This window comes from Anas acuta, chromosome 30 (genome assembly GCF_963932015.1).
Source record: "Anas acuta chromosome 30, bAnaAcu1.1, whole genome shotgun sequence".
Classification (NCBI taxonomy): Eukaryota; Metazoa; Chordata; class Aves; order Anseriformes; family Anatidae; genus Anas; species Anas acuta.
In genome coordinates, this window is record NC_089008.1 from 379,297 (window position 1) to 406,985 (window position 27,689).

Genomic DNA, 27,689 nt, shown 5'->3' on the forward strand with positions numbered 1-27,689 from the left:
AAACCCATGCTGGCTGGGACCAATGACTGCTTTGTCCCCCAGGTGCGCCTCAATAAGTTCGAGAACCATCTTCTCCATGATTTTACCAGGCACTGACGTGAGACTGACAGGCCTGTAATTTCTAGGGTCTTCTTTCTGACCCTTCTTGAAAATCGGCACAACATTTGCCAGCTTCCAGTCTACCGGGACCTCTCCAAATTCCCAGGATCGTTGAAGAATAATTGAGAGAGGTTCCGCGATGACGTCCGCCAGCTCTTTCAGCACCCGGGGATGAATCCCATCCGGACCCATGGACTTGTAGGGATCCAGGTGGAGTAGCAAATCCCGCACACGTTCAGGGTCGGTTGGGAGTTTGTCATCTCCACCGTCCTGGTCCTCCAGCTCAGGGCACCCTGGGTCCCGAAGCCCATCATCGGCATTGAAGACAGAGGCAAAGAAGGCATTAAGCGTCTCTGCTTTGCCTATGTGATCGTCTGTGAGGAGACCTTCCCTATCAAGGAGCGGCCCTATGTATTCTTTAGTTCTCCTTTTTCCATTCACATATCTAAAAAAACCCTTTTTATTTTCTCTCACAGACACAGCCAGCTTCAACTCTAGGTGTGCTTTAGCCACATGAATTTTCTCCCTACAAACACGAACAGCATCCCTGTATTCTTTCCATGACACCTGGCCCTCCTTCCAGTAGCAAAACACTCTCTGTTTCCACCTAATCTCCATTAGAATGTTCCTGGTCAGCCCCGCCGGCCTCCTGCCCCGCCTGCCTGACTTGCGATATTTAGGAATTGCCTGATCTTGTGCTTCTAGGAGGCATCGCTTAAAGAATGACCAGCACTGGTGGACATCGAGGCCTTCAAGAGCAGTTTCCCAGGGGACCTTGCTGACTAGTTCCCTGAGCAGCCTGAAGTCCGCTTTCCCCATATCTAGGGATGAGGTTTTGGTGGCACTACTCCTTCTGTCACCGTAAATTTTGAACTCAACCACTTCATGGTCTCTATGACCGAGGCGGCCACCAATCACCACATCTCCCGCCAGACCCTCTCTGTTTTCTAGCAACAGGTCTAGGAGGGCACCTTTCCTAGTTGGCTCCGTTAGCACCTGCACCAAGACGTTATCATCTACGTGCTTCATGAACCTCCAGGACTTGCTCCAGGATGTGTTTCTGGTTGAGGAGCACCCAATTTCTTCAGGGCAGATCTTATCAATGTATTAAGTACGGAGGAGCCACCAGCTCTGCAAAGCTTCTCTTTCCAAAACTTTTTCCATTATACCCTCCCTCACTCTCCTGCAGGAATTTTGCAGCTGAACGCTTGCTGATAGGAGAGGTGGGGCTAGGAAACTGTTTTCCCGGGTGGCCTCTGCTGTGAGGCCAGGGGAAATGGGCTGATTTCCTCTTTCTGCATCATGTTATGGTTTAGTTTGTGTAATGACAGCCCACAAAGGCCTGCACCTGCACTGCCCTGTAGCCGATGGAGACCCAAACTGTGTCCTACGGCTCTATGTACAGCCGCCAGCACTGCCCTATAGTCCATTGTATGCCCATGTGTACCCTATAGCCCTCCATACTGTTTCCCAGCATTCCTTTATAGCTCTCCACATCCTCATCAACATCCTATACCTTCCCATGCCACCCAGCTCTGCTCTATAGCTCTGGGAAATAGGGGAGACAGGTGAGGCAGGACACTCACAGCAAATCTCAATGAGCTTGTCCCACCATCTGTGGCCAAGGCATCTAGGTAAATGACATCACTGTGGATAAAAATTCATCTGCAGATAGGCCTGCTTTGGGTGAGAAACAGCCGAGATCAGTGGATTTGGGAGGCCTGCAAACACTAAAGCCTGGGGCTCTGGGACATGAACTGGCTGGGGGAGAGCTGCGGAGAAGTGGGAGATCCAACTGCAGATATCTGCAATAAATCTAAGTTCCTTGGAGGCTCTGGGACCCTCAGTGAAAGCAGAAGTGAAAAGCACAGATGGATTGAAAGACGGCACCAGGTTCCAGGGCTCTGAAAGCCAGACAGATGGACAGAAAGGCTTGTTAACCCTTCCCCTGGTGTTGTGCTCACCCTGCCATTGCTGCTCTTTACCTTTGGGTCTACGCAAATCTTCCATGTTGATGATGTTGATCGTTTCTTTCTTTTTCCTCCTTCTTCTTCCACCCCTTCCTGTTTTTATTTTTCCCATTTTGCTTTCACACCTCCTTCTTCTTGCTCTGGTTGGTGATGGAGGAAAAGATTGGCAATAAACACACCCTTATCCACTTGGTGGGAGCTTGTTGTGGTTTAACCCGGCCGGCAGCCAAACCCCATGCAGCCGATCGCTCCCCCTCCCCCTCCCTCTCTGGGCCGGGGGAGAGAAATGGAAAGTGAAGCCCTTGAGTTGAGATAAAGACAGCTTAATAAGACAGGAAACTAACAACAACAACAACAACAACAACAACAACAACAACAACAACAACAACAATAATAATAATAATAATAATAATAATAATAATAATAATATAATGGTGATAATAGTACTACCACTAATAATATGTAGAAACAAGTGATGCACAATGCAATTGCTCACCACCTGCTGACTGATGCCCAGCCTAACCCCGAGCAGTCCGGCCCCCCTCCCCCAGCTAGCCACCCCTATATATTGTTTAGCATGACGTCAGATGGTATGGAATACCCCTTTGGCTAGTTTGGGTCACCTGTCCTGGGTCTGTCTCCTCCCAGCTCTTGCTGCACCCCCAGCCTGCCTGTTGGCAGGACAGAGCAAGAAACTGAGATGTCTTTGGCTTAGTATAAGCACTGCTCTGCAGCAATTAAAGCATTGGTGTGTTATCAGCATTCTTCTCATCCCAAGCCAAAACACAGCATTCCACCAGCTACTAGGAAGAAAATTCTGTTCTAACTGAAACCAGGACAGAGCTGCAGATGCTTCTCTCTTCACCGCACCCACCCTGACACTGCACCGCCAGCACTCAGGGACCCCTTCCCACTGCCCGGGACATCTCAGGAGCCCAATACCAGTCCCTCTCAGCATGTACAGATGGCTTCAGACTGGGCTTATGGAATACCCTAGAAGTTTGGGAGCAGGACAATAGGTTGTGGCTCAAGATCAGGATCTGCACCTTTTCTGGGAGGAAGTTGATCTTGTTTTCTATCTGATTGTGAAAGCAACCAGGGCGGTGAAGCTGCCTCTCTCCTGGCTTCTTGGGGAAGTGAAGAAAAGGACATTTGAGACTTATAGTTTTGCTCTTGCATGATATGGTGTTATTTCAACCCAGAAATGAGTGTCTGGAGGAGATGGAGATCAGGAGTGGGGCAAGGTTTGGTGCCTTTTGTGGTTTATTAACCATGGGGTATGCAGGTCACCCTGAATTTGGGTGGTCACAACCTGGCTGTTCCCGTGTGAGCTCCCATGATTGTCAAGGAAAGGGTTCCATACCTGAAGCATGGGCATTTGATCATTATTTGGGGCCATTTGGGGTGTTTCCACTGCCTGCACTGAGAACTGCAGGGCAAGGCCTTGTCTGAGGAATGAGCCTGTGTGGAGGAGAAAGGTTTGGGTGGATAAAAGGAGCTAACGAGAGACCTTGGAGGTGAAAGTAGTGTGTTGCAGGAAGCACGGCCGAAAGCACGACAGACACCAGTAGAGTCAGATCATGCTCCATTTTATTGCCTGAATAGCCTAACTTTTATAGAGAACTTAACAGGGGCGGATAGTGTCTCACACAAGATTATTGGTCAAAAGCACTCAGACAAACAACTACAAGAAAACAACCCCACCTGCAAGAAAACAACCCCTTTGTGATTAGCAATCACGTAGACCTTGTCCTTGAAGCCAGATGCTGGTAACAATATTTTCCTAAATTCCTCAACTGGTCAATGTGGGAACACTGTCATGGGAATTTCTCATAGCTGCCCTGGTAGCTTGGTTTGCTCAGCTGCAGCAAGCCATGGGATTTTTGCTGTTTCAAAAAATCCCTCAACAGTAGGGTGCAGAAAGCTGAGGCTCTGCAGAAGTGGAAAGGGTGGATGTGTCTGAAAGTGCACGTCGAGCTCTGCTCCCTCTCCAAGGACAACTCAAACAACTGTGGAGAACCATTAAGAAACAGAGAAAGCTCTCACTCCTCCATCTCACCTAGAAGAGGGGAACAGGGAATGTTTCTTGGTGCTTGCTTGTCTCCAATGTGTTAAGGAAGCATCAAACACAAACTGCCCTTGTTACCAAAGCTGTATGCAAGACCAGAGGAAGGGTACTCATGTCCTGTGAATCTCCAAAACTGGATGTCATCCTGATCTTCTCAGCAGCTCCTGAGGAGGAACATAGAGGAGGAACACATCCCTGTCCCCCAGCCTTTACCTTCTGCCTTTGAGACATTGTGTGGATGCAAAACACCTACCCTGCAGGTGATGCTGGTGTGTCAGATGCTTGGAGACCTCCTTGCCGAGGTTCACTGTGTTACATGTGGTGTTGGCTTCACCATCTGATTCAAATGCCTAGATGAGGGGCTCTTCCCCTTCTACATTTTCTTTTGTTGCCTCCTGAAAAGGTGGTTCCCCAGCTGATCTTGCTGCTAGCAGTGAAACTCTAGGTTCTTGTGTCCTCCCTGTATAAGCCAGTCTGAAGACAGGTGGGGGAGAAGACAGCGGAGAAAGGGAAGAGTACATTTCCATGATGTCCATGGCCTCTTCCTTCTTTCAAGATTATCAGGGGAAGTGTTTAATGAAATCAGTTTCCACTAAGACTCTGAAGAAACCCAGTACCTCTCTCTCCCTTCAGCCCATCCTCTCCCTTTGCCATCACCTCACGTTTGCCTGATGCTCTCTCCCCTTCCTCTCTCCATCACCTATACAGCTATTGACCAAATGCCGCACTATTACTGTGCTGGAGAGCAGACAGGTGAAAGACCCTGCTGCAGGGAACCAGTTCCTGTGCTGAGACCTGCATCCCATTCTGCAGCATCCCCCCCCTCCTAAATTATTCTTGGATCCTTCATGACTCCTAGTGCAGTTTCCCCTGGAGCAGGAGATTTCTCTGCACATCAGACAAACCCATTCCTTTTCCCTCACGACATTCTCTGCCTCTGGTGGTGGCTGCTGTGGCTGCTGCTCTTCACATTCAGGGCAATATCCATGATGCTGTATGGATTATCTGCATGAAAAAAAAAAAAGCGAGAGGAGCTACAAGACCACAACTGGTCTCCAGATAAAGGCCTGGAACCTGGAGAGTTAACAAAAGTAGCAGATGAAGCCAAAACACTTTGGAGGACTGGCTTCCCTCCCAGACAAGAGCAAACTGACCTCTGAGCAGCTGAAGTGTTCTTATCATCACACAATCAGGTGCTCAGAAAGGACTGATGCTGGAGAGCATGGGGGAGCTGCTTATATTTCTCCTTCTGCAAGGAGAGAATGAACAACCCCTGCCTGTCCCATCTCACCAGGAGGGCTGTCTCATAAGGTCCTCCCCTGAAATTTGGAACACCTTTTCCTTCCCTGCACAGTGAGTGCCCTCTTCAGGAGTGACACTGCATGGTATTTGCATGCACGAAGCAGCACAAGAGCACGGTGAACAGAGGCAGCAGTTTGCTCAGCAGGGCACAGGATTTTCCCATGTTTCCAGTCCTAGCAGTGTTGACATGTGGAAGTGACTCCACAACCATAGGGTTGTAAAGTAGTTATACTTTATTGCAGTGCACCGGGAGCACTGGGAATAGCTTCCCTCAAAAAGTGTGCACCTGCCCAGTTGTCTCTCACAATTTTATACATGAATACTGCTACATATTACATGAGCTCTAATACATATTCATTCTTTTCCCTGAAAAGGCGGACCTCTTCCTAGCAGTACTCATTTCCAAACTCCCCGCCCTTAGCTCCTCCCAGTTGTGCTTGCGCAATGTAGCCTGGTATTCGAGGGCAGGGGCATTTCAGGATGAAGGCAACAAGGAAGAGGAGGTTAAACATTTTACCTTCTTGTACTTTGACCTTATGTTGGACAGTATTTAGGATTTTTTTGCTTATCTTTGCCTTATTTTCTGCCAGTGAGTTGTTCATCCTTCCCTTATGCGTTGGCCTTGAGCGATATCTTCACTTTTACATCTGCTTCTCATAAGTTTCTCATCTACATTCCCCAATAATCAGGATATTTTACCATATATGTAGCTAAATATTAATTCAGATGAGTTTTAGCATCTTCCTCATCTCAGTGTACGCTTCCTCAGGCATGGCCATTAAGTTGCAGGGTGTATTCCCAGCAGCTGCTGGAGTTACTGCATCGGCTGCCAGAGGTCTCAACCAAGACAACTGAGGAAGAGCTGGGCAAGACTTCAAGTGAGGCAGATGGGCTGACAGGCCCTGCACCTTGTGGGAATGCCCAGAAGAAGCGGTGGGTGATTTCTGTGGGGGACTCCATGCTTCAGGTTGTGGATATGAAGATATATATGGATATATGGATATATCATAGAATCATAGAATCATAGAATATCCTGAGTTGGAAGGGACCCTTAAGGATCATCAAGTCCAACTCTTGACACTGCACAGGTCTACCCAAAAGTTCAGACCATGTGACTAAGTGCACAGTCCAATCTCTTCTTAAATTCAGACAGGCTCGGTGCAGTGACCACTTCCCTGGAGAGCCTGTTCCAGTGTGCAACCACCCTCTCTGTGAAGAACCTCCTCCTTATGTCAAGCCTAAATATCGTATATGGATATAAGATATATCCATGCTTGGATACAAGGTGGTTTGGAAAGACTGACAAACGATGTCCACGAGTCAGACTATTACCCTCTGTTGCTGGGTAATGCTCTGCAGAGAGGGACCTGGGCATCCTGATGGACAGAAAGCTGACCATGAATGTTCCCTTGTGGCCAAAAAGTCCTAGGAGATGCCGGGGTGCATTTAGAAGAGGGTTGCCAGCAGCTCAAGGGAGGTGATATGCTCTAGGTGATCCTGCGCAGCAGAAGGTTGGGCTAGATGACCTTCAACTACGTGTTGTAGAGCTTGAATGGCTGAAAAAAAAGAGGGGGAATTGGAAATGCCAGCCCTTTGAGGGGTAGTAAATGCTGTGGAGTTGATCTGCTTGGGCCAGACTGATCTGAGGAAGCAGGATAGAGGTTTGCAGAAATAAAGGAAAATAAAGGACCTCTTATGTTCCTTATGCTGTGGTAAGGCTGTTCATTCAATAAAGCCAACCGAGATTTGTGAATGCAACATTTCTGGCCCATGGTGCTCTGAGTGCACAGCCTTACTCAAAATTGCTCCAACAAAGTGTCTGCAATTCAACTATTCTCTAGTTTTTTTTTTTTTAATATTATTATTTATTATTTATTTATTTATTTATTTATTTATTTATTTATTTATTTATTTTTAGTAATGTAAATTCATCCTGAAGCCTGTTCACTTGAAAAAATTGGTCTTAATGTATTTTGGTTTTCCTTGTTTTGAGGGACCATATTTTCACCTGTCAGTAGGTGGAACAGCCTGGGGTTTGCTCAAGGGCTATCTGTCACGTGTCCTTGCCAAAATTATGATAATAAAGTTATAAGTGCTTGTGTCCTTCTCTTGCTGGTTCATCCCTATTCCTTTCAGCCAACAGGTAGAGACCGTCAAGATGCTCCTTAGCATTTTTTTTTGAAGATTTCCTACTAACTTTTCCTTCCCTTTGCTCTCCCTCATTGCCAGCATCAAGTCCTGCCCAAATAAGACTTGTGAATGGCCCTGACCCCTGCACGGGGCGACTGGAGGTGTTTTACAATGGCACCTGGGGGACGGTGTGTGACGACCACTGGAGCCTCGCGGAAGCCCGTGTGGTGTGCCGGCAGCTGGGCTGCGGGATGGGCCTGTCTGCTGTTGGCGGGGCTCGGTATGGGCGAGGAGAAGACCCCATCTGGCTGGACAATGTGCAGTGCAGCGGGACAGAAGCTGCTCTTTCTGAGTGCCGGGCACGGCCCTGGGGAGATCACAACTGTGGGCATGGGGAAGACGTCAGCATTGTGTGCTCGGGTGAGTCTGGCTCGTACCGCGTCTTGGACCAGATGACCTCCAGAGGTCCCTTCCAACCTAAACCGTTCTGTTATTTGGTTCTGCAACAACTGCTGGAGACAGCTGAGGGATGAAATTATGGGCAGGACAACTACTGTTCATCCTAGGAAGATGTGCTGCTAATGTCAGGTGGTCCTGATCACAAAGCAGCCCCATGGAACATGCAAGATCAGTCTTAGAAGACAGGTTTCTGTCTCACACCGTTGCTTCCAATGGGTGCCAGATCAGAATTATAGAGTGGTTTGGGTTGGAAGGGACTTTTAAAGATCCAACCCTCCTGACATGGGCAGGGTAACCCTTCACTACATCCCATTTCTCAGGGCTCCAGCCAATCTGACCTTAAAGATTTCCAAGAGGGGGCATCCACCTCCTCTTCAGGAAAGCTGCTCCAGTGTTTCACCAGTCTCATAGTACAGAATGTCTTCCTTATATCTACGGCTTGAGTTCACCTCTCTGAATATCCCGGTCTGCAGTCATCTGCTTTGGAACAGTGCAGTGCACTGTTATAATGAGGTCTAATGAATATGGTTAAAAGTGTTGGGACATAAGTCATGCCATCCTAAAGCAGCATTTGCTGGAGCACTCAGTTCTCCATCAGCATCTATTTTAGGAAGAGATGGACCTCTTGTCACCCACAGATGATGTTGTTGGCTGGGTGTCGTCTGATTGTGCTGTGAGTGTTGGCACCTGGCTCACAGATTTTGAGCTGAATCCTGCCCCTACAGGTAGGCAGAATTACTTCCCTCACATGATTTTGCAAAGAATTCACACTCTTCACACTTGCTCCAGGTAACTTCCAAATGTTGTTCTTGGATTCAAGACCTCTTTACATCTGTCATGGAGTCTGCATTCCCCTGACTATTTCTCAGCTTCAACACCTCCTGACTTCACAGGGAATAAACCCTTCATGGGTATACCCTGACTGTCAGACACTGTCCAGAAGGGTCTTTGAGAATAAACTGAGCCTAAGCATTGTAGGCAACTGCATGCTCAGCAAAGTTACTGATCATTTGCTCCTAAGCACTGTAAGCAGCTGCTTTTCCAGCAGAGGCTCTGACTGTTTTCTCCTTGGTGGTGTTTGCAGGGGCACCTGCTCCAAGTCTAACCCGTGCCAGGCTGGTGAGTGGCTCTGGCCCCTGCTCGGGCAGAGTGGAAGTCTTCCATGACAGCAGATGGGGCACCGTGTGTGATGATGGCTGGAACCTGCTGGATGCTGAGGTGGTGTGCAGGGAGGTGGGCTGTGGCTCAGCTCTATCAGCTCCGCCTGGCGCTGCCTTTGGGCAAGGGGCAGGACCCATCTGGCTGGATGAAGTGACCTGTGCTGGGACAGAGGCTTCCCTTTCTCTGTGTCAGGCCAGTTCCTGGGGAAGTCATAATTGCAAGCATAGTGAGGATGCTGGTGTTGAATGCTCAGGTAACTGCCCCTCCCCCCCCCTCCCCCCCCCCCCCTTTTTTTTTTTTTAAGGGATTAGTGGAGAAAAAAGAAGAGTTTGAAATGATCCTAGTTGTAGACATGTACATTGCAGCCCTGCAAATGGAGCTGGGAGAAAACCTGTGATGGGCTGATGTGTGCAAGGGAAATGAACAGGGAACTTCAGAGGTGGTACTCATCCAGATGTTACACTCGTGGGATGAGTGGGGAGGAGATGAGAGCCCTAGGGAAGCCTGCTCTTCTCAGCTTGTGTCTGCAACCTTCTCACCCTCCAGTTGTGAGATTCTGTGATGATTTAAGCACTGGGCTTCCTGCTCCCAGGGCAGCTCCAGTCCTGGCCTGGATATCCAGATATTTGGTGCTCGTCTCTTTCCAGAACCAACTCAAGTACGTTTGGTGAATGGCTCCAGCCATTGCTCAGGGAGAGTTGAGATCCACCACAACCAGCAGTGGGGGACAATTTGTGATGATGGCTGGGACCTGAGAGATGCAGAGGTGGTGTGCCGGCAGCTGGGCTGTGGGATGGCCGTGTCAGTCCCTGGCAAGGCTCACTTTGGGCAAGGACACGCTCCCATCTGGCTGGATGAGGTGAACTGCACAGGGACAGAAGGCGCCATCACAGAATGTAGATTGGAGCCCTGGGGGGAACACAACTGCAATCACAATGAAGATGCTAGCGTTGTGTGTTCAGGTAAGTGACCAGGTCATGGTGTCAGAAAGGAAAGTGAATCTAATGTTAGTCTGTTCCCTGCATACATGTTGTTCTCCTTTGTGTATGATGCCATTGCAAGCAGCAGTGCTTGGGAGGTGAGGTAACTCCACTCCTGTAGGCATCAGCACAGATTATCTGGATGCACCCTTGTGTGTCTGTGCTAATCCTCTATCCGACACCGTAAAATGTCTCTTCTCAAGTGGCTTGCCATGTCCATCATGTCATCATCCTCTCTGTATGTTGAAATGTGTGCACTCAGATGAGTCATTTGGCCTTTGACACTTGCCATACGTGGCTGCCGGCTATTCCATTTCTACGTGCCAAATTTCTTTTGGATCTTTAGAGGTGGTGCAAGATTGGAAGATATTTATTAATTTATCTCATTCCCTCTTTAGAGCCCACAGAACTGCGGCTAGTGAATGGCCCAAATCGCTGCGCTGGGCGGGTGGAGGTGCTTCACCACCAGCAGTGGGGCAGTGTGTGTGACAATCACTGGGACATGGAGGATTCCAAAGTGGTGTGTCGGCAGCTGGGCTGTGGTGCTCCAATCTCTGCTCCAGGCTGGGCCAAGTTTGGCAGAGGCTACGATCCAATCTGGCTGGAGAAAGTGACCTGCTCGGGGACTGAGGCTGCCCTTAGTGAGTGCGAAGCCCAGACATGGGGAGTCCACAACTGCCACCATGGAGAAGACGCCAGCGTGGTGTGCTCAGGTAACCCTCTGCCACATTCCTCCTGCCTGTCTTCACGGAGACCTCTGCTGCCCCTTAGACACGGACGTGTCTTCTTCAGAAGGCAAGGGGATAATAATAAGATTCCTGCTGCCAAGAAGCGTTGCGAGGAGGATCCCATCACTGCTGCTTCTCCTATTTTTCCTGGCTCATTTTCAGCTTGAGTGAATAGTCACTGAACTTCTCGCGGAGCTCCCATAGTGCAAAAAACTGTGCTGAGTCTCATGGGAATCCCTGTCTAGTAAAGGCATGATATCAGGGAGCTCAGAGTACAGAGTCACCATCTCTTGCAAGATCCCATACCCAAGCTTGTCTCCACCAACTCTTCCTGAAGGTTTTTTTTTTTTTTTTTTGGGTATTCCTTTGTTTCAGAACCAGAGGTGGTTCGGTTGGTGAACGGCCCAAGCCGCTGTGCTGGGAGAGTTGAAGTCCTTGAGCAGCGCCAATGGGGGACGGTGTGTGATGATGCCTGGGACCTGCGTGACGCAGAAGTGGTGTGCTGGCAGCTGGGCTGCGGGACAGCAACTGCAGCTCCAGGCTTGGCTTACTTTGGCCAGGGACATGGTCCCATCTGGCTGGCCAAGGTCAACTGCACGGGGACAGAAGCTGCCCTCTCCAAGTGCAGGGCCAGGCCCAAAGGAGTCCACCTCTGCCACCATGGAGAAGATGCTGGTGTGGTGTGCTCAGGTAGCTGTTGATCATCTGCCCATGAGCTTGTGGGTTCCAACACTGCAGGAGCTCAGTGGATTGCTTTTCCTTTCTTCTCTATGTCACTGCTCTTCCCACATGTGAATCTTGAACTCCAAGGCAAGACCGATGCTGAACAAGTGGGGATTCCCCCTCGGTGTCATATCAGGCACTTGGTCTCTCCTTTACCAGGTCTGCCACCAAAAGATGACGTGCTCTGCCTCTTTCCATTTCAGAGCCTCCTGAGGTCCGGCTGGTGAACGGCTCCAACCGCTGCTCTGGGAGAGTCGAAGTGCTGCATAACCAGCAATGGGGAAGTGTGTGTGATGATGACTGGGACCTGGATGACGCACAAGTGGTGTGCCGGCAACTGGGCTGTGGTACAGCTATCTGGGCTCCACGTGCAGCTAGGTTTGGGCTGGGGAATGACCCCATCTGGCTTGATGATGTGAACTGCACAGGCTCAGAGACTGCCCTCTCTGAGTGCAGGGCCAGGCCATGGGGTGACAACAACTGTAATCACCGAGAAGATGCCAGTGTGGTGTGTGCAGGTAAGCCACCTTCATTCCTTCATCACAGAATCACAGAATTTCTCGGTTGCATGAGACCTCAAGATCATCGAGTCCAACCTCTGAGCTAACACTAGGAAGTCCTCCACTAAACCATATCACTAAGGTCTACATCTAAACGTCTTTTAAAGACCTCCAGGGATGGTGACTCCACCACTTCCCTGGGCAGCCGTTCCAATGCCTAACAACCCTTTCGGTAACGAAGTTCTTCCTAAGATCCAACCTAAAACTCCCCTGGCGCAACTTTAGCCCATTCCCCCTCGTCCTGTCTCCAGGCAGGTGGGAGAACAGACCAACCCCCACCTTGCTTCATGGTGCAGCTCTGGAAGGAGCAATGTTGGCAGCCCTGGTGGACACAGTATGTTGCTGTGTCTGTTATGGGAAGCGTATGGATAGCTCTATTTTGCTCGTGTCTCTTGCCTCTGTATAGAGACCTATTTTCAGGTCCCTTTACACATTGACCCTTCTCACTACCTTTGGTCCATGTAGTCTTGATGGACTGCCAGACTCTCGCTTTATGTTTCCATAGCACAAAACTTTGGTCTATGTTCAGGTTTCTCCACGTGAACTACGTGGCTGAGCCACCCCCTCCTGTTCAAGTCCAGGGTGGCCTTGTTGATACAGCTAATGAATGTTGAATGAACTCCAGACTGGTGTAGGTCTTCCATTTCTCCCTGTATCCTGTCTGTCCCCTCCTCATGGTTTATTTAGATGCCTGAGAACACATCAAATGGGATTAGATACCTGTGTTTATGCCAACGGGAGCCTTCACATCACATTGTACCTGGCTACCACTCAAGGTCCTGTCTTCTACTTGGTTTTTGACCTGCATGTGTCTTTTGAATTCCAGGACCACTCCAGCTCCAGCTGGTGAATGGCTCCAGCCGCTGCTCTGGGAGGGTCGAGGTCCTTCGTAACCAGCAGTGGGGGACTGTGTGTGATGACGGCTGGGACCTGAGAGATGCAGAGGTGGTGTGCCGGCAGCTGGGCTGCGGGATGGCCGTGTCAGCTCCAGGCTCAGCTGAGTTTGGGCAGGGCTCCAGCCACATCTGGCTGCAAGGTGTTGAGTGCACAGGGACAGAAGCTGCCCTCTCCAAGTGCAGGGCCAGGATGGGGCAACAGAGTTATTGCAACCATGGTAAAGATGCTGGTGTTGTTTGCTCAGGTAAGTTTTTTTCCTGAATATCATTATTCAGGAGAGCATTGGTCTGTGTTAGAGGAAGGAAGAGCATGACTTTGGTGGTGACTCACTCTCCTCTGATTCTGGGTAATGCCAAGCCCCACAGAAGAGTTCAGGTTGCTGTTCTGCAGAGGTTTGGTCAGTGGCTGGGCTTGCTAGTTAAACCTTAGGGAGATGGGAGATCCTGAAAGAGGTTGAGCTGGTGATGGGAATGAGAATCTGAGCAAAGCAATGGGAGACACAACTGAGCCTCCAAGGGTGGGAAGAATAAGGCTTTGTTTAGGGACTTATTGGATGTCTTTTAAAGTTTGATGTGATCAAGAAAACAAGTAAAAAATGTCAGATTAAGAGCAGGTAGGAAGAAAGGCTCATCTTACAAAGATCAAAAAGGGAGATTTTTACAAATTACTCTGTTTTTATTCTTTTCCAGCAAGCATGCCCGAATTTTCTCTGTCACAGAAGTTTTCTTATTATAGTTGGTACTAATTACAACTTAGCTTTAAATATTCAAAGTCCCTCCGGAGTTTGGGGATGTTCAGTATAATAAAGGAATCAGACACCTCCTTCACAAAGGTCCAGGTAATTCAACATCTCTGAACACCATGAGAGCAGCAGCATGCCTGCTTGCACTTTGATGCTAAAGGAGTCCAAATTGCAAGGTTGTTAGCTAGTGCAGAAGCTTTTTGGCATGTCATTTTCAGTGGCTGGAAATGCATACAGAAGTTCGTCAGTTACAAATGTCACAAAAGGTACAAAAATCAGTGACATGCATTAGCTATATGATCTCTGTGAGCAGTGCAGACATTGATGGAGGCTTCCAAAAAGTGCATTCATTTATTTTTTTTTCCAGATCCTGTGGCACTACGACTGGTGAATGGCTCGAGTTTCTGCGCTGGGAGAGTCGAAGTGCTCCACAAGCAACTGTGGGGAACCGTGTGTGATGACGGCTGGGACATGAATGATGCTGCAGTTGTGTGCAGGCAGCTGGGCTGTGGGGTGGCAGTCTCAGCCCCTGACAGAGCTTGGTTTGGGCGAGGGCATATTGCCATCTGGATGGATGATGTGAACTGCACAGGGGGGGAAGACAACCTCTTGGAGTGCCTGGCCAGACCATGGGGGGAACACAACTGTGACCATGGGGAAGATGCTGGTGTGGTGTGCTCAGGTAAGGTGGCCCTGTTGGTATGGAAAAGCCTTTGGGCATGCAGGTGTCATCTCCTTGCTGAATTAGTGCTGCTCTGAGAGTGCATGCTTGCTGGTGGCTGAGGAGGCAGAGACATGGAAAATGAAGATGGAATTTCCTTCAACACAAGCTGAGTCTGGCCTTGCTAGACTCCTCCTGACCTACAGGATTAGTGGGTCCATGGTCTCTGTGGTCAACACCATGGTCACCATGCACCATGGTCAACAGTGTCATCCCAGGATGTGGGTAACTTGAGTATGTGCTCAACACAAGTTGCAGGGGATGATCATGACAATAGGGATAAAAATGACAAAAACCTTTCAGAAAGGCTGAAGGAGGAAAGACTACACAATGGGGAATATCCTTACAGCTGAGCTGGGAAGCTGAGAGTCATGATTGGCAAGACTTGTCCTGGCATTCACACTTGCTCCACTCTTTCCATCCACTTTTGGACAAATCTCAAAATGTGTTCTCCTCATGGCCAGTAAAATAGAAAGTTGCCACTAGGACATTTGTACGCAGTGAATTATCCTGGAATGGATGCACTTGCTTGGGAACCACCCAGACTGAGGTACTCTCCTTTATGCATCTGGTACATCCTGCAGAACACTCCATCTTAACTGGTCACCCAAGTTTCTTTAAGGAAAGAAACCTGTGGTTGTGGGATATGGTTTGCAGAAAGGACCATTTTGCAGTCATCCAGCCCTGCCAATGCCCACTGCAAATAAGTTGCTCTACAGAACGAGCAGTCAGACCAATGGCACCTTGAGTGGCCTTGACTTCCCCTTGAGTGGTCCACCAAAGTGGTCCACCTCTGAGGCAAAGGCAGCTGTGATGCACAGGGACCTAACAGAAGCTCTCTTGGTGTCTCCTCTTTGGAATCATATATCACAGAATAATACAGATTGGAAAGGATCTCTGGAGAACACCGATCTAGTCCTCCATTCACTGTGAGACCAACTAAACCTTGTTAATGGCCTTGACCAGTGAAAATGTAAAAGTCCCCAGGGATGAGGGTCCTAGTGCCTTTCTGGTCTCTGTTACAATATTTAACCATCCTTATGTGGAAAAGGAATATTTTCCGCTATCTAATGTGAATTTCTATTGGTGCACATTGTGCCTGTTTCTTCTTGTCCTTGTGTACTGCTAATTATCTCCTGGATTAGCTCTGGATGAAGGAAAATTTGCTTTCTCCCCACAGGCTACGCTTCAATCACACCACCACAGACTCTGCCACTGTTCCCATTGCTGGTCTCAGTCATTTGTCCAGTGTTGATACTGGTCTGTGGAGCTGTTCTGTGCCTGAAGAGGAGGCAAATGCGAAATAGGACTTCTAGTCCCTCTCCAGGTGAGCTCCGTTGTGGATGAAGAGGGAAATGAAGTTTCCAGAAGGGTATGGTTGGAAGTAGGATTGCTAAAATGTTGATGTCAGCATACTTTGGGCAGATTTCTTTCCTGTGGCTCATATTGAAAGGGACTTCCTATTCTACTTTGAGTCCTTTGGTTCCTTTCTCTTTTCTCTTTCTATCCACTGCCCCTCTTTCACATTAACATCATATTTCCAGCTGGGTGGAAATATGATGCTCTTGGTGGTGGGATGGTCCTTCAAGTGGGAGCACCTCCTTAAATGCTCCTCTTTGTTGCCTGCTCCACTTGTTCATTAAGCAGGAGCTCTGAGCTTTGCTCTGTTCCCAGCTCCCCCTTGGGAAGGATATCGGGGATATTTCATCTTTATCCAACAGCTGAGAAAGGATCAGGAACTGTGTCTGTGCCTGAGTTTTTAAGGATGTGGTGGAGACTCTTGGAAACCAGGGTTGAGTGGTTGGAGACACCTGTGTTGAACATCTGCATGTTGTCTTTTTGGGAATGGGGGATGGGGTTGGGTATGATGCTGCCAGTTTTACCAGCGTTCTTCTCAAGCTTTTTCACCTCAAGAAAAGGACAGGGCAGTGGGAAGGCACCAAGACTGAGCAGATCCAAAGGGCTGGGTTGTCCAGAGATGTTCCTATGACTGGTGTGTTGGAGTCCAAAAGAACATGCCCATCTATCTCACTCATGGCAAGGTCACTCATAGGCCCATGTGTGACCCAACCAAGGAGATATCTTTTCACAGAATCACAGAATCACAGAATTTCTAGGTTGGAAGAGACCTCAGGATCATCAAGTCCAACCTCTGACCTAACGCTAACGGTCCCCACTAAACCATATCCCTAAGCTCTACATCTAAACGTCTTTTAAAGACTTCCAGGGATGGTGACTCCACCACTTCCCTGGGCAGCCCGTTCCAATGCTTCACAACCCTTTCAGTAAAGAAGTTCTTCCTAAGATCCAACCTAAATCTCCCCTGGCGCAACTTTAGCCCATTCCCCCGCGTCCTGTCACCAGGCAGGTGGGAGAACAGGCCAACCCCCACCTCACTACAGCCTCCTTTAAGGTATCTGTAAACAGCAATAAGGTCACCCCTGAGCCTCCTCTTCTCCAGGATGAACAAGCCCAGCTCCTTCAGCCGCCCCTCGTAGGACTTGTTCTCCAGACCCCTCACCAGCTTCGTCGCCCTTCTCTGGACCCACGCAAGCACCTCCATGTCCTTCTTGCAGTGAGGGGCCCAAAACTGAACACAGTACTCGAGGTGCGGCCTCACCAGAGCCGAGTCCAGGGGGACGATCACCTCCCTAGCCCTGCTGGTCACACTGTTTCTGATACAAGCCAGGATGCCGTTGGCCTTCTTGGCCACCTGAGCACACTGCTGGCTCATATTCAGCCGACTAGCCACCATCACTCCCAGGTCCTTCTCTGCCTGGCAGCTCTCCAACCACTCATCTCCCAGCTTGTAGCTCTGCTTGGGGTTATTGCGCCCCAGGTGCAGGACCCGGCACTTGGCCTTGTTGAACTTCATGCAGTTGACCTCAGTCCATCGGTGCAGCCTAGCCAGATCCTCCTGCAGAGCCTTCCTACCCTCGAGCAGATTGACACACGCACCTAGCTTGGTGTCATCTGCAAACTTACTGAGGGTGCACTCAATGCCCTTGTCCAGATCATTGATGAAGATATTAAAGAGGACCGGCCCCAGCACCGAGCCCTGGGGGACACCACTAGTGACCGGCCTCCAACTGGACTTGCCTCCATTTACCACGACTCTTTGGGCCCGGCCATCCAGCCAGTTTCTAACCCAATGAAGCGTGCACCAGTCCAAGTCTAGAGCAGCCAGTTTCTTGAGGAGAATGCTGTGGGAGACGGTGTCAAAAGCCTTGCTGAAGTCAAGGTAGAACACATCCACAGCCTTTCCCTCGTCCACCCAGCACGTCACTTTGTCATAGAAGGAGATCAGGTTCGTCAAGCAGGATCTGCCTTTCATAAACCCATGCTGACTGGGCCTGATCGCCTGCTTGCCCTGCAAGTGCTGTGTGATGACTCTCAAGAGGATCTGCTCCATGAGCTTCCCTGGTACTGAGGTCAAACTGACAGGCCTGTAGTTCCCCGGGTCAGCCCTCCAGCCCTTCTAGTAGATGGGTGTCACGTTTGCTAGCTGCCAGTCAACTGGGACCTCCCCCGATAGCCAGGACTGCTGATAAATGATGGATAGGGACTTGGCCAGCTCCTCTGCCAGTTCTTTCAGTACCCTTGGGTGGATCCCATCCAGCCCCATCGACTTGTGCACATCCAAGTGCCGTAGCAGGTCGCCAACCATTTCTTCGTGGATAGTGAGGGCCACATCCTGCTCCCCATCCCCTTCCACCAGCTCAGGGTACTGGGTATCCAGACGACAACCGGTATTGCCGCTAAAAACTGAGGCGAAGAAGGCATTAAGCACCTCCGCCTTTTCCTCATCTCTTGTAACTAAGTTTCCCCCCACATCCAGTAAAGGATGGAGATTCTCCTTAGTCCTCCTTTTTGTGTTGATGTATTTATAAAAACGTTTTTTGTTATTTTTAACGGCAGTAGCCAGATTGCATCCTGTTTCTTTGCCAAGTGCTGAAACTTTGTGTTGAAAGGAATGCCATCTGTAGGCTCTTTGCATGTAGGAGGAAGCTTGGGTGGGTGGATCAGCATGTAGTTTTGATGGTGGGAAAAAATCTTTGGGATGAAGGGTGCTGCATGTGGACCAAACGTTTGATCAAGGGTGGTTTCTGCAAAGGAGACTTCATGTCTGAGTACTGGCAGTCAACAGTGTATACCCTGTGCTGCTGGTATTAGTCAAGTCAACTTGATTTGTGCTGTCTCCAAAGCAGTGAGCATCCTCAATGGTCTTGTAAAAGAGGAGGAAAACTCAGGCAGCACTGCCTGGGATGCCTAGATCGACCCACTGACTGAATCCTTGTGGTCTGCAGGCTTTGTACACATGGACCAGCTGGCTGACATGTCCACCTAGATGCCTGGAGCAGAGCAAGTGGAGGCAAAGGAGTCTCACGCTGATGATGCCAGCAACAAGTGAGCTCAGTTCCTGTGACCATCCCAGATACAAGACTCCAGCTGATGCAGCTCCATCCCAGTGCACAGCCCTGTCACCATGAAGGGCCCTGGACGATCCCTTCTCTACAGAGTGAAATCACCAGAGATTGACCCATTGTCAGCTCCATGCCCACCTCAGCCAGCCACCCAAAGTGATACAGGGCATGAAGCTCCAGCTGGCAGAAATGGTCTGTGTGCACAAGAGAAGTGATGCATAGAAATATTTCAGGTTCCTGTTTTCATTTTTTTTTCTTGGTGCATTTGTGAAAATAAAAAAATAATAATTCTGTAACACATAAGCAATGTTTTACTTTTTTTTTTTTTCGTTCTTTCTTTTCTTCTTCTCCTCTTTTATTTTTTTATTTTTATTTTTTTTTAGTCAATGGAGGCTGCAAAGCTTTTCCCTACATATATGCAATGGCTTGTTTCTGTTCACCTGTGAAGCTGAGTAGCTTTGCTAACTCCACCAACTGAAAGCTCAGGTGAGGCCTCACATAGACATTTAGAGCCACCTGAGACGTCCTAGGTCTCAGATGCTGGCATGGGACTGTCAAATAGGACAAAGGACCTACAGGTAACTAGATGTGTCTCTGTGTGGGCAGCTAGACCATGCTGAGCTCTTCCTTCTGCTGCATTCCCAAATGTTTCTGCATGTTGTCCTTGGAGAGTAGTCTTCTGGGGCACCTGAGACCACAGTGCTCTGACACAAGAAAAGCTTGGAAGGCACAGAGATGGGAGCTAGATATGTGGAGGGATGCTGGCTGGGGTTTTAAGCAGCACTGGTCATAAAAAGATGTGCTGGGTTCTCCAGTGGCTAGTGATGCAGCCCATCTCACACAACCCAAAACAGCTGCTTGGAAGCGTCAGAGAAAGCCTCAGCATGGGGACTCAGGCTGTGATGGCTATGATAGCTGTGATGAGTTAAAAGCATGAACACCTGGAAGGCCGGGGAGGAGGGGAGGTGAGCAGGAAACAGGATGCCTGCTGAGTCATAGGGACTTAGAAGATGAAGGCTTGGAATGCCCAGGGATGATTTAATCTAGAAAACAGAAGATGACTTTTGTTACAGGTAGGAATGCACCTTATTGCAGGCACTTTGAGATGATGCATACATTGGTCCTGCTGTCTGCTAATGAGCAGGATAATGGTTGTTACCCTTGTGACCTAGTGACCCTAAAGAAGTCAGGGTAATGGAGAGGTCTTTCTCCAGAATGCAGGCAGTGCTTGCAGAATTAGCTTTTCTTTGTTCTCGTTCCTGAAGCTGCAGTTCTCACCCACTTTGACACGAGGTTATCTTCTTCCTAGGAATCACAGTTCCCTTTTCAGCATTTTCTTGGCATGGTTTAGAAGAGTTCAGCTGCAGGATCCCCACCCATGGCTGGCTAGTGACCTTGTGCTGCTGCAGAGCTTCCAGTCCTTCATCTGCTCAACAAAAGAACAATTCTGGAAACTTCCCTGGATTGCTCCAGTTTGTTGTGAGCTGGATACTTGATCAGGGAGGTTCATCTGGCTCTTTGCAGGGGTTTGGGAAGTAGAGGCATTTGAGATAGGGGAGCCCACCAATGTGGTGGGACTAGTAGTCCATCCACCACCCAGCAGCTCCTCAGGTTTTATGAATCTACAATCAGCCCATCATACAATTTACGTACTTTTGTTTAAAGGGTGGCAAGTGAGAGTTAAAAGTGGAATAATGCTCTCTTAATGGTAGAAATGGGATCTAGGGACCTTAGTCTATGAGTCTAGAAACACTGAGGCAAGTAAGGGTACCTTGCAAAAAGAAATTCACATGTGTGTAGGTCCCCAAAATGTCTGAGCTTGGAGTGTGCAATTTACACACATGCACTTTATAGCCTGTCCCTGAAGTCTCTTTTCAGTGTCATCTGCAAATGGGCCGTGGTGTAACCCCAGAACATGCCCTGCTGTCCCAGGATGCTGTTACTTCTCCAACACATTGCCTTCTCTGTGGGGTGATAAATGAGGGTCGTTGCTAACAGACAGGCATCTCTGTGGGAGTTTCATTTTTATGTTTCTTGAGTATCACTGCAGCGAGGATCCCATGGGAGGCAGCTTCTTCAGGAGGCCCTCTGGGGAGGTTCAGTATGGGGGACACCAAAGGATGAGCAGATGAAGGGGAGTTAGAGTCTGGGCAGGCTCAGAATGGGAAGAGTTCTTCATGACCTGCTCCCACATTCCCTGTCCTCTCTCACTTAACCATTTCTGAAGCCATGCAATTGCCAGTACTGGGGCATCTGAACTTAAAAATTTAAAGCTGTGAGCTTCCTCTGTCCTTGTTATGGCTGATGGACTTACTCTGGCTCAAACCATTCCCTGAGATCTCTTCTTTACCTGTATTATTTATACCAGTTCTCAATAGATTAGTTCATTGTTGAAGGGGAGAATGAGAGAATTTGTCTGCTGCAGGTTAGCAAAAGACACTGAAATGCAAAAGCTGGGAGGGACAAGATGAGTCTGTGTTAAAAGCCTTGCAGCAGCTGGGGAGAGCTAACCCTGGAGATGCTGGCACAGGCAGAGCTCAACCATATGGAAAGGCTCCATGGGCTCAAGTGCAGATGTCTGTGCTGGACTGCTGCTAGAGTCACTGGGAGTGTCAGCAGAGAAAAATGAACCACATGAGAAGTCCCTGATGGTTTCCCTCATCTTGTATTCCAGCCTCTCAGAAAACCATACACAGAGCAGTCCCGGGGTAATGCTTCTGAGAGTGCTTGCTCTTGAATAATGAAGTGATTTCCTGCCATCTAGCTATACATCAATGAAATGCAACAAAAAGAAATTGATAGTACAACACGTCTGGCTTTGAATGTTTCATTTTTCTGGTACACAACTGCTAGCATGTTGCCTGAAATCATTGCCTCTGCATGTCGTAACAGCTAAGGAATCCAAAGAAATGCTGTATACTTTAAGAAAGGTGTCAAGATGAAGACAAGCGATTTAATTTTGCCATGATATACAACTCTGGATTTTCCACATCTTCTGTTTTGCAAGTAGTTCTGGTTGCCACATCCCAGGAAGGATGTACTGGAACTAGAGCAGATCCAGAGACTGCACAAAGGTCTGGGACCTTCTGGAAGGTAGCGGAGTTGGGGTTGGTCTCTTCTCCCAGGCAACAAGCAATAGGACAAGAAGTAATGGCCTTAGTTTGCACCAGGAGAGGTATGGATTGGATATTAGGAGAAATTTCTTTACTGAAAGAGTTGCGAGGCATTGTAATAGGCTGCCCAGGGAAGTGGCTGAGTCACCATCCCTGGAGGTGTTCAAGAAACGTGCAGATTTAGAACATAGTAGACTTAGAACATGGTTTAGTGGTGGACTTTAGGACTAGGTTAAAGGTTGAACTAGATGATCTTACAGGTATTTTCCAACCTAAATGGTTCTACGATTCCATGGAGGTCATACATGGACACCCTGTCCTTCTGCAGCTTCCCCAGCTTTACTGCAGGCCCTCTTTAGGTACTGGAAGGCTGCTCTAAGGTCTCCCCAGAGCCTTCTCTTCTCCAGGCTGAACAACCCCAAGTCCCTCAGCCTGTTTTCACAGGAGAGGTGCTCCAGCCCCTCGATCATCTCTGTGGCCCTCCTCTGGACTCGTTCTAATAGGTCCATGTCCTTCTGATGCTGGGGGCCCCAGAACTGAGCACATTACTCCAGGCAGGGTCTCACAAGAGCTGAGTACAGGAGGAGAATACCCTCCCTTGCCCTGCTGGCCGTGCTTCTTTCCATGCATCCCAGGATGCGGTTGGCTTTCTGGGCTACAAGCTCACATTCCCAGCTCATGTTGAGCTTCTCGTCAACCAAAACCCCCAGGCTGTTCTCCTTAGGACTGCTTTCAATCCATCCTCTGCCTGTAGTTTTGCTTTGGATTGCCCCAGACCAGATGCAGAACCTTGTCCTTGGCCTTGTTGAACTTCATGAGGTTTGCACAAGGCCACCTCTCAAGCCTGTCCAGGACCCTGTGGATGGCATCCCTTCCCTCCAGCATGTTGACTGAACACACAGATGGTGTCACTAGCTAACTTGCTCAATCCCACTGTCCGTGCAACGGCCAAAGATGTTAAAAATCCCAGATGTTGTTAGCATTTGGTATATTTGTAGAAACTAACAAAACCAAACAAAACACAAAAACAAAACAAACAACAACAACAAAACACCCTAGCTCTCTGTGACATACTTAGAATTCATGTGTGTCTCCCTGAGAGGGGCTGAAGGCTCTCAGAGAGCAGGAGCTGAATGGATGCAGTCCTTGGGGCACTAAGAGGAGGAAGGGCTCTGGTGGGTGCATATGAAGGCATCTGGATGCAGAAAAAGGTTGCAGAGCATCCCAGCAAAGAGCACAAGATGCCAGCATTTAGTCAGTTAGTATTCAGCAACGAACATCTCCGCTCACAAGAGGCTACCTGCTTCTAGGAACCACTTTTTCGCAAGCAGAATAATATAAGAAATAAAAAAAAAAAGGTTCACAGGAGATTTCTCTTCTGTGACAGTTTCAGCTATGTCTTGGGTCTTGGCAGAACACAGGGACTGCAGAAGGAGCTGGTGTGGGTGCTGCAACAAGGAAGCTTTTTCTTGGCTGGAAAGTGGGACATATGTGCACAATGAGTCTTGCATGTGTGCAAGATCGCATGAGATCTTGGAAACCCTGGTGCAAAGGGTTAATTATGGACAGACTTGCTGATTGGGTTTCTGTTAGGATGTGAAATTTATGGGCTGCAATATTCACGGGCTGTGATGCAGCAATAGGAAGTGTGGGAAATGGGTGGCTGTGTCATGAAAGAAAAACGTCTTGGCACGGACAGCTCCGTTCACTTGCCAGAGAGGAGCTTTTCCAAAAGACATGATGGATAAATGGGGCAAGAGACATCCTTTCATTTCCTTTCAGACAAGCTGCTGCACCTTATGTGTTTTTAGTCAGGCTAAATTGAGGAGGAAGGCTGAGGTGGCTCATTATACTATTTGCTGAAAGCCTGAAGTGTAAGCACAGGGAAAGGCTCAGGGTATTGTGCCAAAGCATCCCATGGTTCAGAGATCAGCCAGGAAAATCCCTGAATTCACTTATACTGGGGGTCAGAATCAATGCAATGGGGCACCCATAACCTGGACATGCTTATAACTAAACCTCAGCAGTTCATTCATGATTTCTGGAACCCCCTCATTCTTTACATGATACTCCCAGAATACAGACTGTGTATTTTATGTGTCTTTTAGTGTGAGGGGTCAGGTGTTATCAACACAATTTCTGATAGTGGCCTTGGGGACAGACAGACTTCAGCTGGAGCAAGCTCTTCCATGTATGTAAAGGACCTGCTCCTTAGAATTCCTTATTTTGGCAGGGGAAAGGAGACCTTCCTTTCCTCACCTATATGGTGAGGAAGATCTTACCTTCAGCCCTGAAGAAAGAGATCTGGGGGTGCTGGTCAACAGCAAGTTGAGTGTGAGCCAGCAGGGTGCGTGGCAGCCGAGAGGGCAAACATCATTTTGGGATGCTTTTAATACAGCATAGACAGCTGGTAAAAAAAAAATATATATATATAAATAAATAAATAAAAAAGAGGTGATTCTCCTGCTATATATTACTGAAGCCTCACTTTGAATATTGTGTGCAGTTTTGGTCTCCACATCAAAAGGATGTGAAGATTGTGTCCAGAGGAGGGCAACAAAGCTGGTAAAAGAGCTGGATGGCATGTTCTGTGAGGAGAGGCTGAGGACACGTTTTTTTTGAGAAAACTCTACTCTACTCTACTCTACTCTACGCTACCCCACCCCATCCCATCTCATCCTCTGATTTTATGAGGGTCTCAGTGAGAACTGAACTCTCCTAGGACATACTTCTCCCCACCTTAGCATCAAGGACTCCAGGTGAAGCACCCACTTTTCCCCCAGCTAGCTTTATTTGGGACCTCAGGGTACGAGCCTAAATGAAGCTCCAGCTCCAAACATTTTTGCTAGAGTAAATAAATGTAATTTAAAAAAAATATTTCCTCATTGCATGTGTCCTCTGAGGGAGATGCAGTCACCCTAGCAGACCTTTGAAACTCATTCTTATGTTTATGGTTTGAATATGGATATCCTGACATTACCCACAGGAAACACTTTCTGGGATGAATCCTGTTTTTACCTTCTTCTGAATATGTCCAGGTCTTTCTCTTACTCAAATGCTTCCATTGAAGATGCTGATGCAGATGGGGGAAGCACAGTTACAGGCTTGTACGTGGCATGGTTACATGGCTGCTTAGACACGGACGTGTCTTCTTTAGAAGGCCAGGGGATGATAATAAGGTTCCTGCTGCCAAGAAGCGTTGCGAGGAGGATCCCATCACTGTTGCTTCTCCCATTTTTCCTGGCTCATTTTCAGCTTGAGTGAATAGTCATTGAGCTTCTTGCGGAGCTCCCATAGTGCAAAAACCTGTGCTGAGTCTCATGGGAATCCCCGTCTAGTAAAGGCATGATATCAGGGAGCTCAGAGCACAGAGTCACCATCTCTTGCAAGATCCCATGCCCAAGCTTGTCTCCACCAACTCTTCCTGAAGGTTTTTTTTTTTTTTTTGGGGGTATTCCTTTGTTTCAGAACCAGAGGTGGTTCGGTTGGTGAACGGCCCAAGCCGCTGTGCTGGGAGAGTTGAAGTCCTTGAGCAGCGCCAATGGGGGATGGTGTGTGATGATGCCTGGGACCTGCGTGACGCAGAAGTGGTGTGCTGGCAGCTGGGCTGCGGGACAGCAACTGCAGCTCCAGGCTTGGCTTACTTTGGCCAGGGACATGGTCCCATCTGGCTGGCCAAGGTCAACTGCACGGGGACAGAAGCTGCCCTCTCCAAGTGCAGGGCCAGGCCCGAAGGAGTCCACCTCTGCCACCATGGAGAAGATGCTGGTGTGGTGTGCTCAGGTAGCTGTTGATCATCTGCCCATGAGCTTGTGGGTTCCAACACTGCAGGAGCTCAGTGGATTGCTTTTCCTTTCTTCTCTATGTCACTGCTCTTCCCACATGTGAATCTTGAACTCCAAGGCTAGGCCGATGCTGAACAAGTGGGGATTCCCCCTCGCTGTCATATCAGGCACTTGGTCTCTCCTTTACCAGATCTGCCACCAAAAGATGACGTGCTCTGCCTCTTTCCATTTCAGAGCCTCCTGAGATCCGGCTGGTGAACGGCTCCAACCGCTGCTCTGGGAGAGTCGAGGTGCTGCATAACCAGCAATGGGGAAGTGTGTGTGATGATGACTGGGACCTGGATGATGCACAAGTGGTGTGCCAGCAACTGGGCTGTGGTACAGCTATCTGGGCTCCACATGCAGCTCAGTTTGGGTTGGGGAATGACCCCATCTGGCTTGATGATGTGAACTGCACAGGCTCAGAGACTGCCCTCTCTGAGTGCAGGGCCAGGCCATGGGGTGACAACAACTGTAATCACTGAGAAGCTGCCAGTGTGGTGTGTGCAGGTAAGCCACCTTCATTCCTTCATCACAGAATCACAGAATTTCTCGGTTGCAAGAGACCTCAAGATCATCGAGTCCAACCTCTGAGCTAACACTAGGAAGTCCTCCACTAAACCATATCACTAAGGTCTACATCTAAACGTCTTTTAAAGACCTCCAGGGATGGTGACTCCACCACTTCCCTGGGCAGCCCATTCCATGCCTAACAACCCTTTCGGTAACGAAGTTCTTCCTAAGATCCAACCTAAAACTCCCCTGGCGCAACTTAAGCCCATTCCCCCTCGTCCTGTCACCAGGCAGGTGGGAGAACAGACCAACCCCCACCTTGCTTCATGGTGCAGCTCTGGAAGGAACAATGTTGGCAGCCCTGGTGGACACAGTATGTTGCTGTGTCTGTTATGGGAAGCATATGGATAGCTCTATTTTGCTCGTGTCTCTTGCCTCTGTATAGAGACCTATTTTCAGGTCCCTTTACACATTGACCCTTCTCACTACCTTTGGTCCATGTAATCTTGATGGACTGCCATACTCCCGCTCTATGTTTCCATAGCACAAAACTTTGGTCTATGTTCAGGTTTCTCCACGTGAACTACGTGGCTGAGCCACCCCCTCCTGTTCAAGTCCAGGGTGGCCTTGTTGATACAGCTAATGAATGTTGAATGAACTCCAGACTGGTGTAGGTCTTCCATTTGTCCCTGTATCCTGTCTGTTCCCTCCTCATGGTTTCTTTGGATGCCTGAGAACACATCAAATGGGATTAGATACCTGTGTTTATGCCAACGGGAGCCTTCACATCACATTGTTCCTGGCTACCACTCGAGGTTTTGTCTTCCACTTTTCCGTGTCTGCCCTGCAAGTGTCCCAGAACCAGCCCAGCTCCGGCTGGTGAATGGCTACAGCCGCTGCTCTGGGAGGGTTGAGGTCCTTCGTATCCTTGTCCTAGTAATGCTGACATGTGGAAGTGACTCCACAACCATAGGGTTGCAAAGTAGTTATACTTTACTGCAGTGCACCAGGCGCACTGGGAATAGCTTCCCTCAAAAAGTGTGCACCTGCCCAGTGTTCTCTCACAATTTTATACGTGAATACTGCTACATATTACATGAGCTCTAATACTTATTCATTCTTTTCCCTGAGAAGGTGGACCTCTTCCTAGTAGTGCTCATTTCCAAACTCCCCGCCCTTAGCTCCTCCCAGTTGTGCTTGCGCAATGTAGCCTGATGTTCGAGGGCAGGGGTATTTCAGGATGAAGGCAACAAGGAAGAGGAGGTTAAACTTTTT

The 27,689-nt window shown here is 48.8% G+C and overlaps 1 protein-coding gene across 6 annotated transcripts in view; it reads left to right on the forward strand.

The window, feature by feature from the left end:
- Positions 1–27,366, forward strand: part of LOC137846087 (deleted in malignant brain tumors 1 protein-like) — a 40,189-nt gene extending 12,823 nt beyond the window's left edge. Inside the window, exons 2-11 of one of the 6 annotated variants that reach the window (XM_068663757.1) lie at positions 7,669–7,989; positions 9,113–9,442; positions 9,837–10,151; positions 10,568–10,882; positions 11,273–11,587; positions 11,824–12,138; positions 13,007–13,321; positions 14,187–14,501; positions 15,721–15,867; positions 18,848–19,267. In XM_068663757.1, coding sequence (XP_068519858.1) covers positions 7,669–7,989; positions 9,113–9,442; positions 9,837–10,151; positions 10,568–10,882; positions 11,273–11,587; positions 11,824–12,138; positions 13,007–13,321; positions 14,187–14,501; positions 15,721–15,867; positions 18,848–18,888 — 2,729 coding nt within the window. In that variant the 3' untranslated portion in view covers positions 18,889–19,267. Of the gene's footprint in view, positions 1–7,668; positions 7,990–9,112; positions 9,443–9,836; positions 10,152–10,567; positions 10,883–11,272; positions 11,588–11,823; positions 12,139–13,006; positions 13,322–14,186; positions 14,502–15,720; positions 15,868–18,847; positions 19,268–25,769; positions 25,861–26,096; positions 26,412–27,273 lie in introns of those variants that run through there. The other 5 variants (XM_068663759.1, XM_068663758.1, XM_068663760.1 and 2 more) reach the window with 5 other exon arrangements.
- Positions 27,367–27,689: the final 323 nt, after the last annotated feature.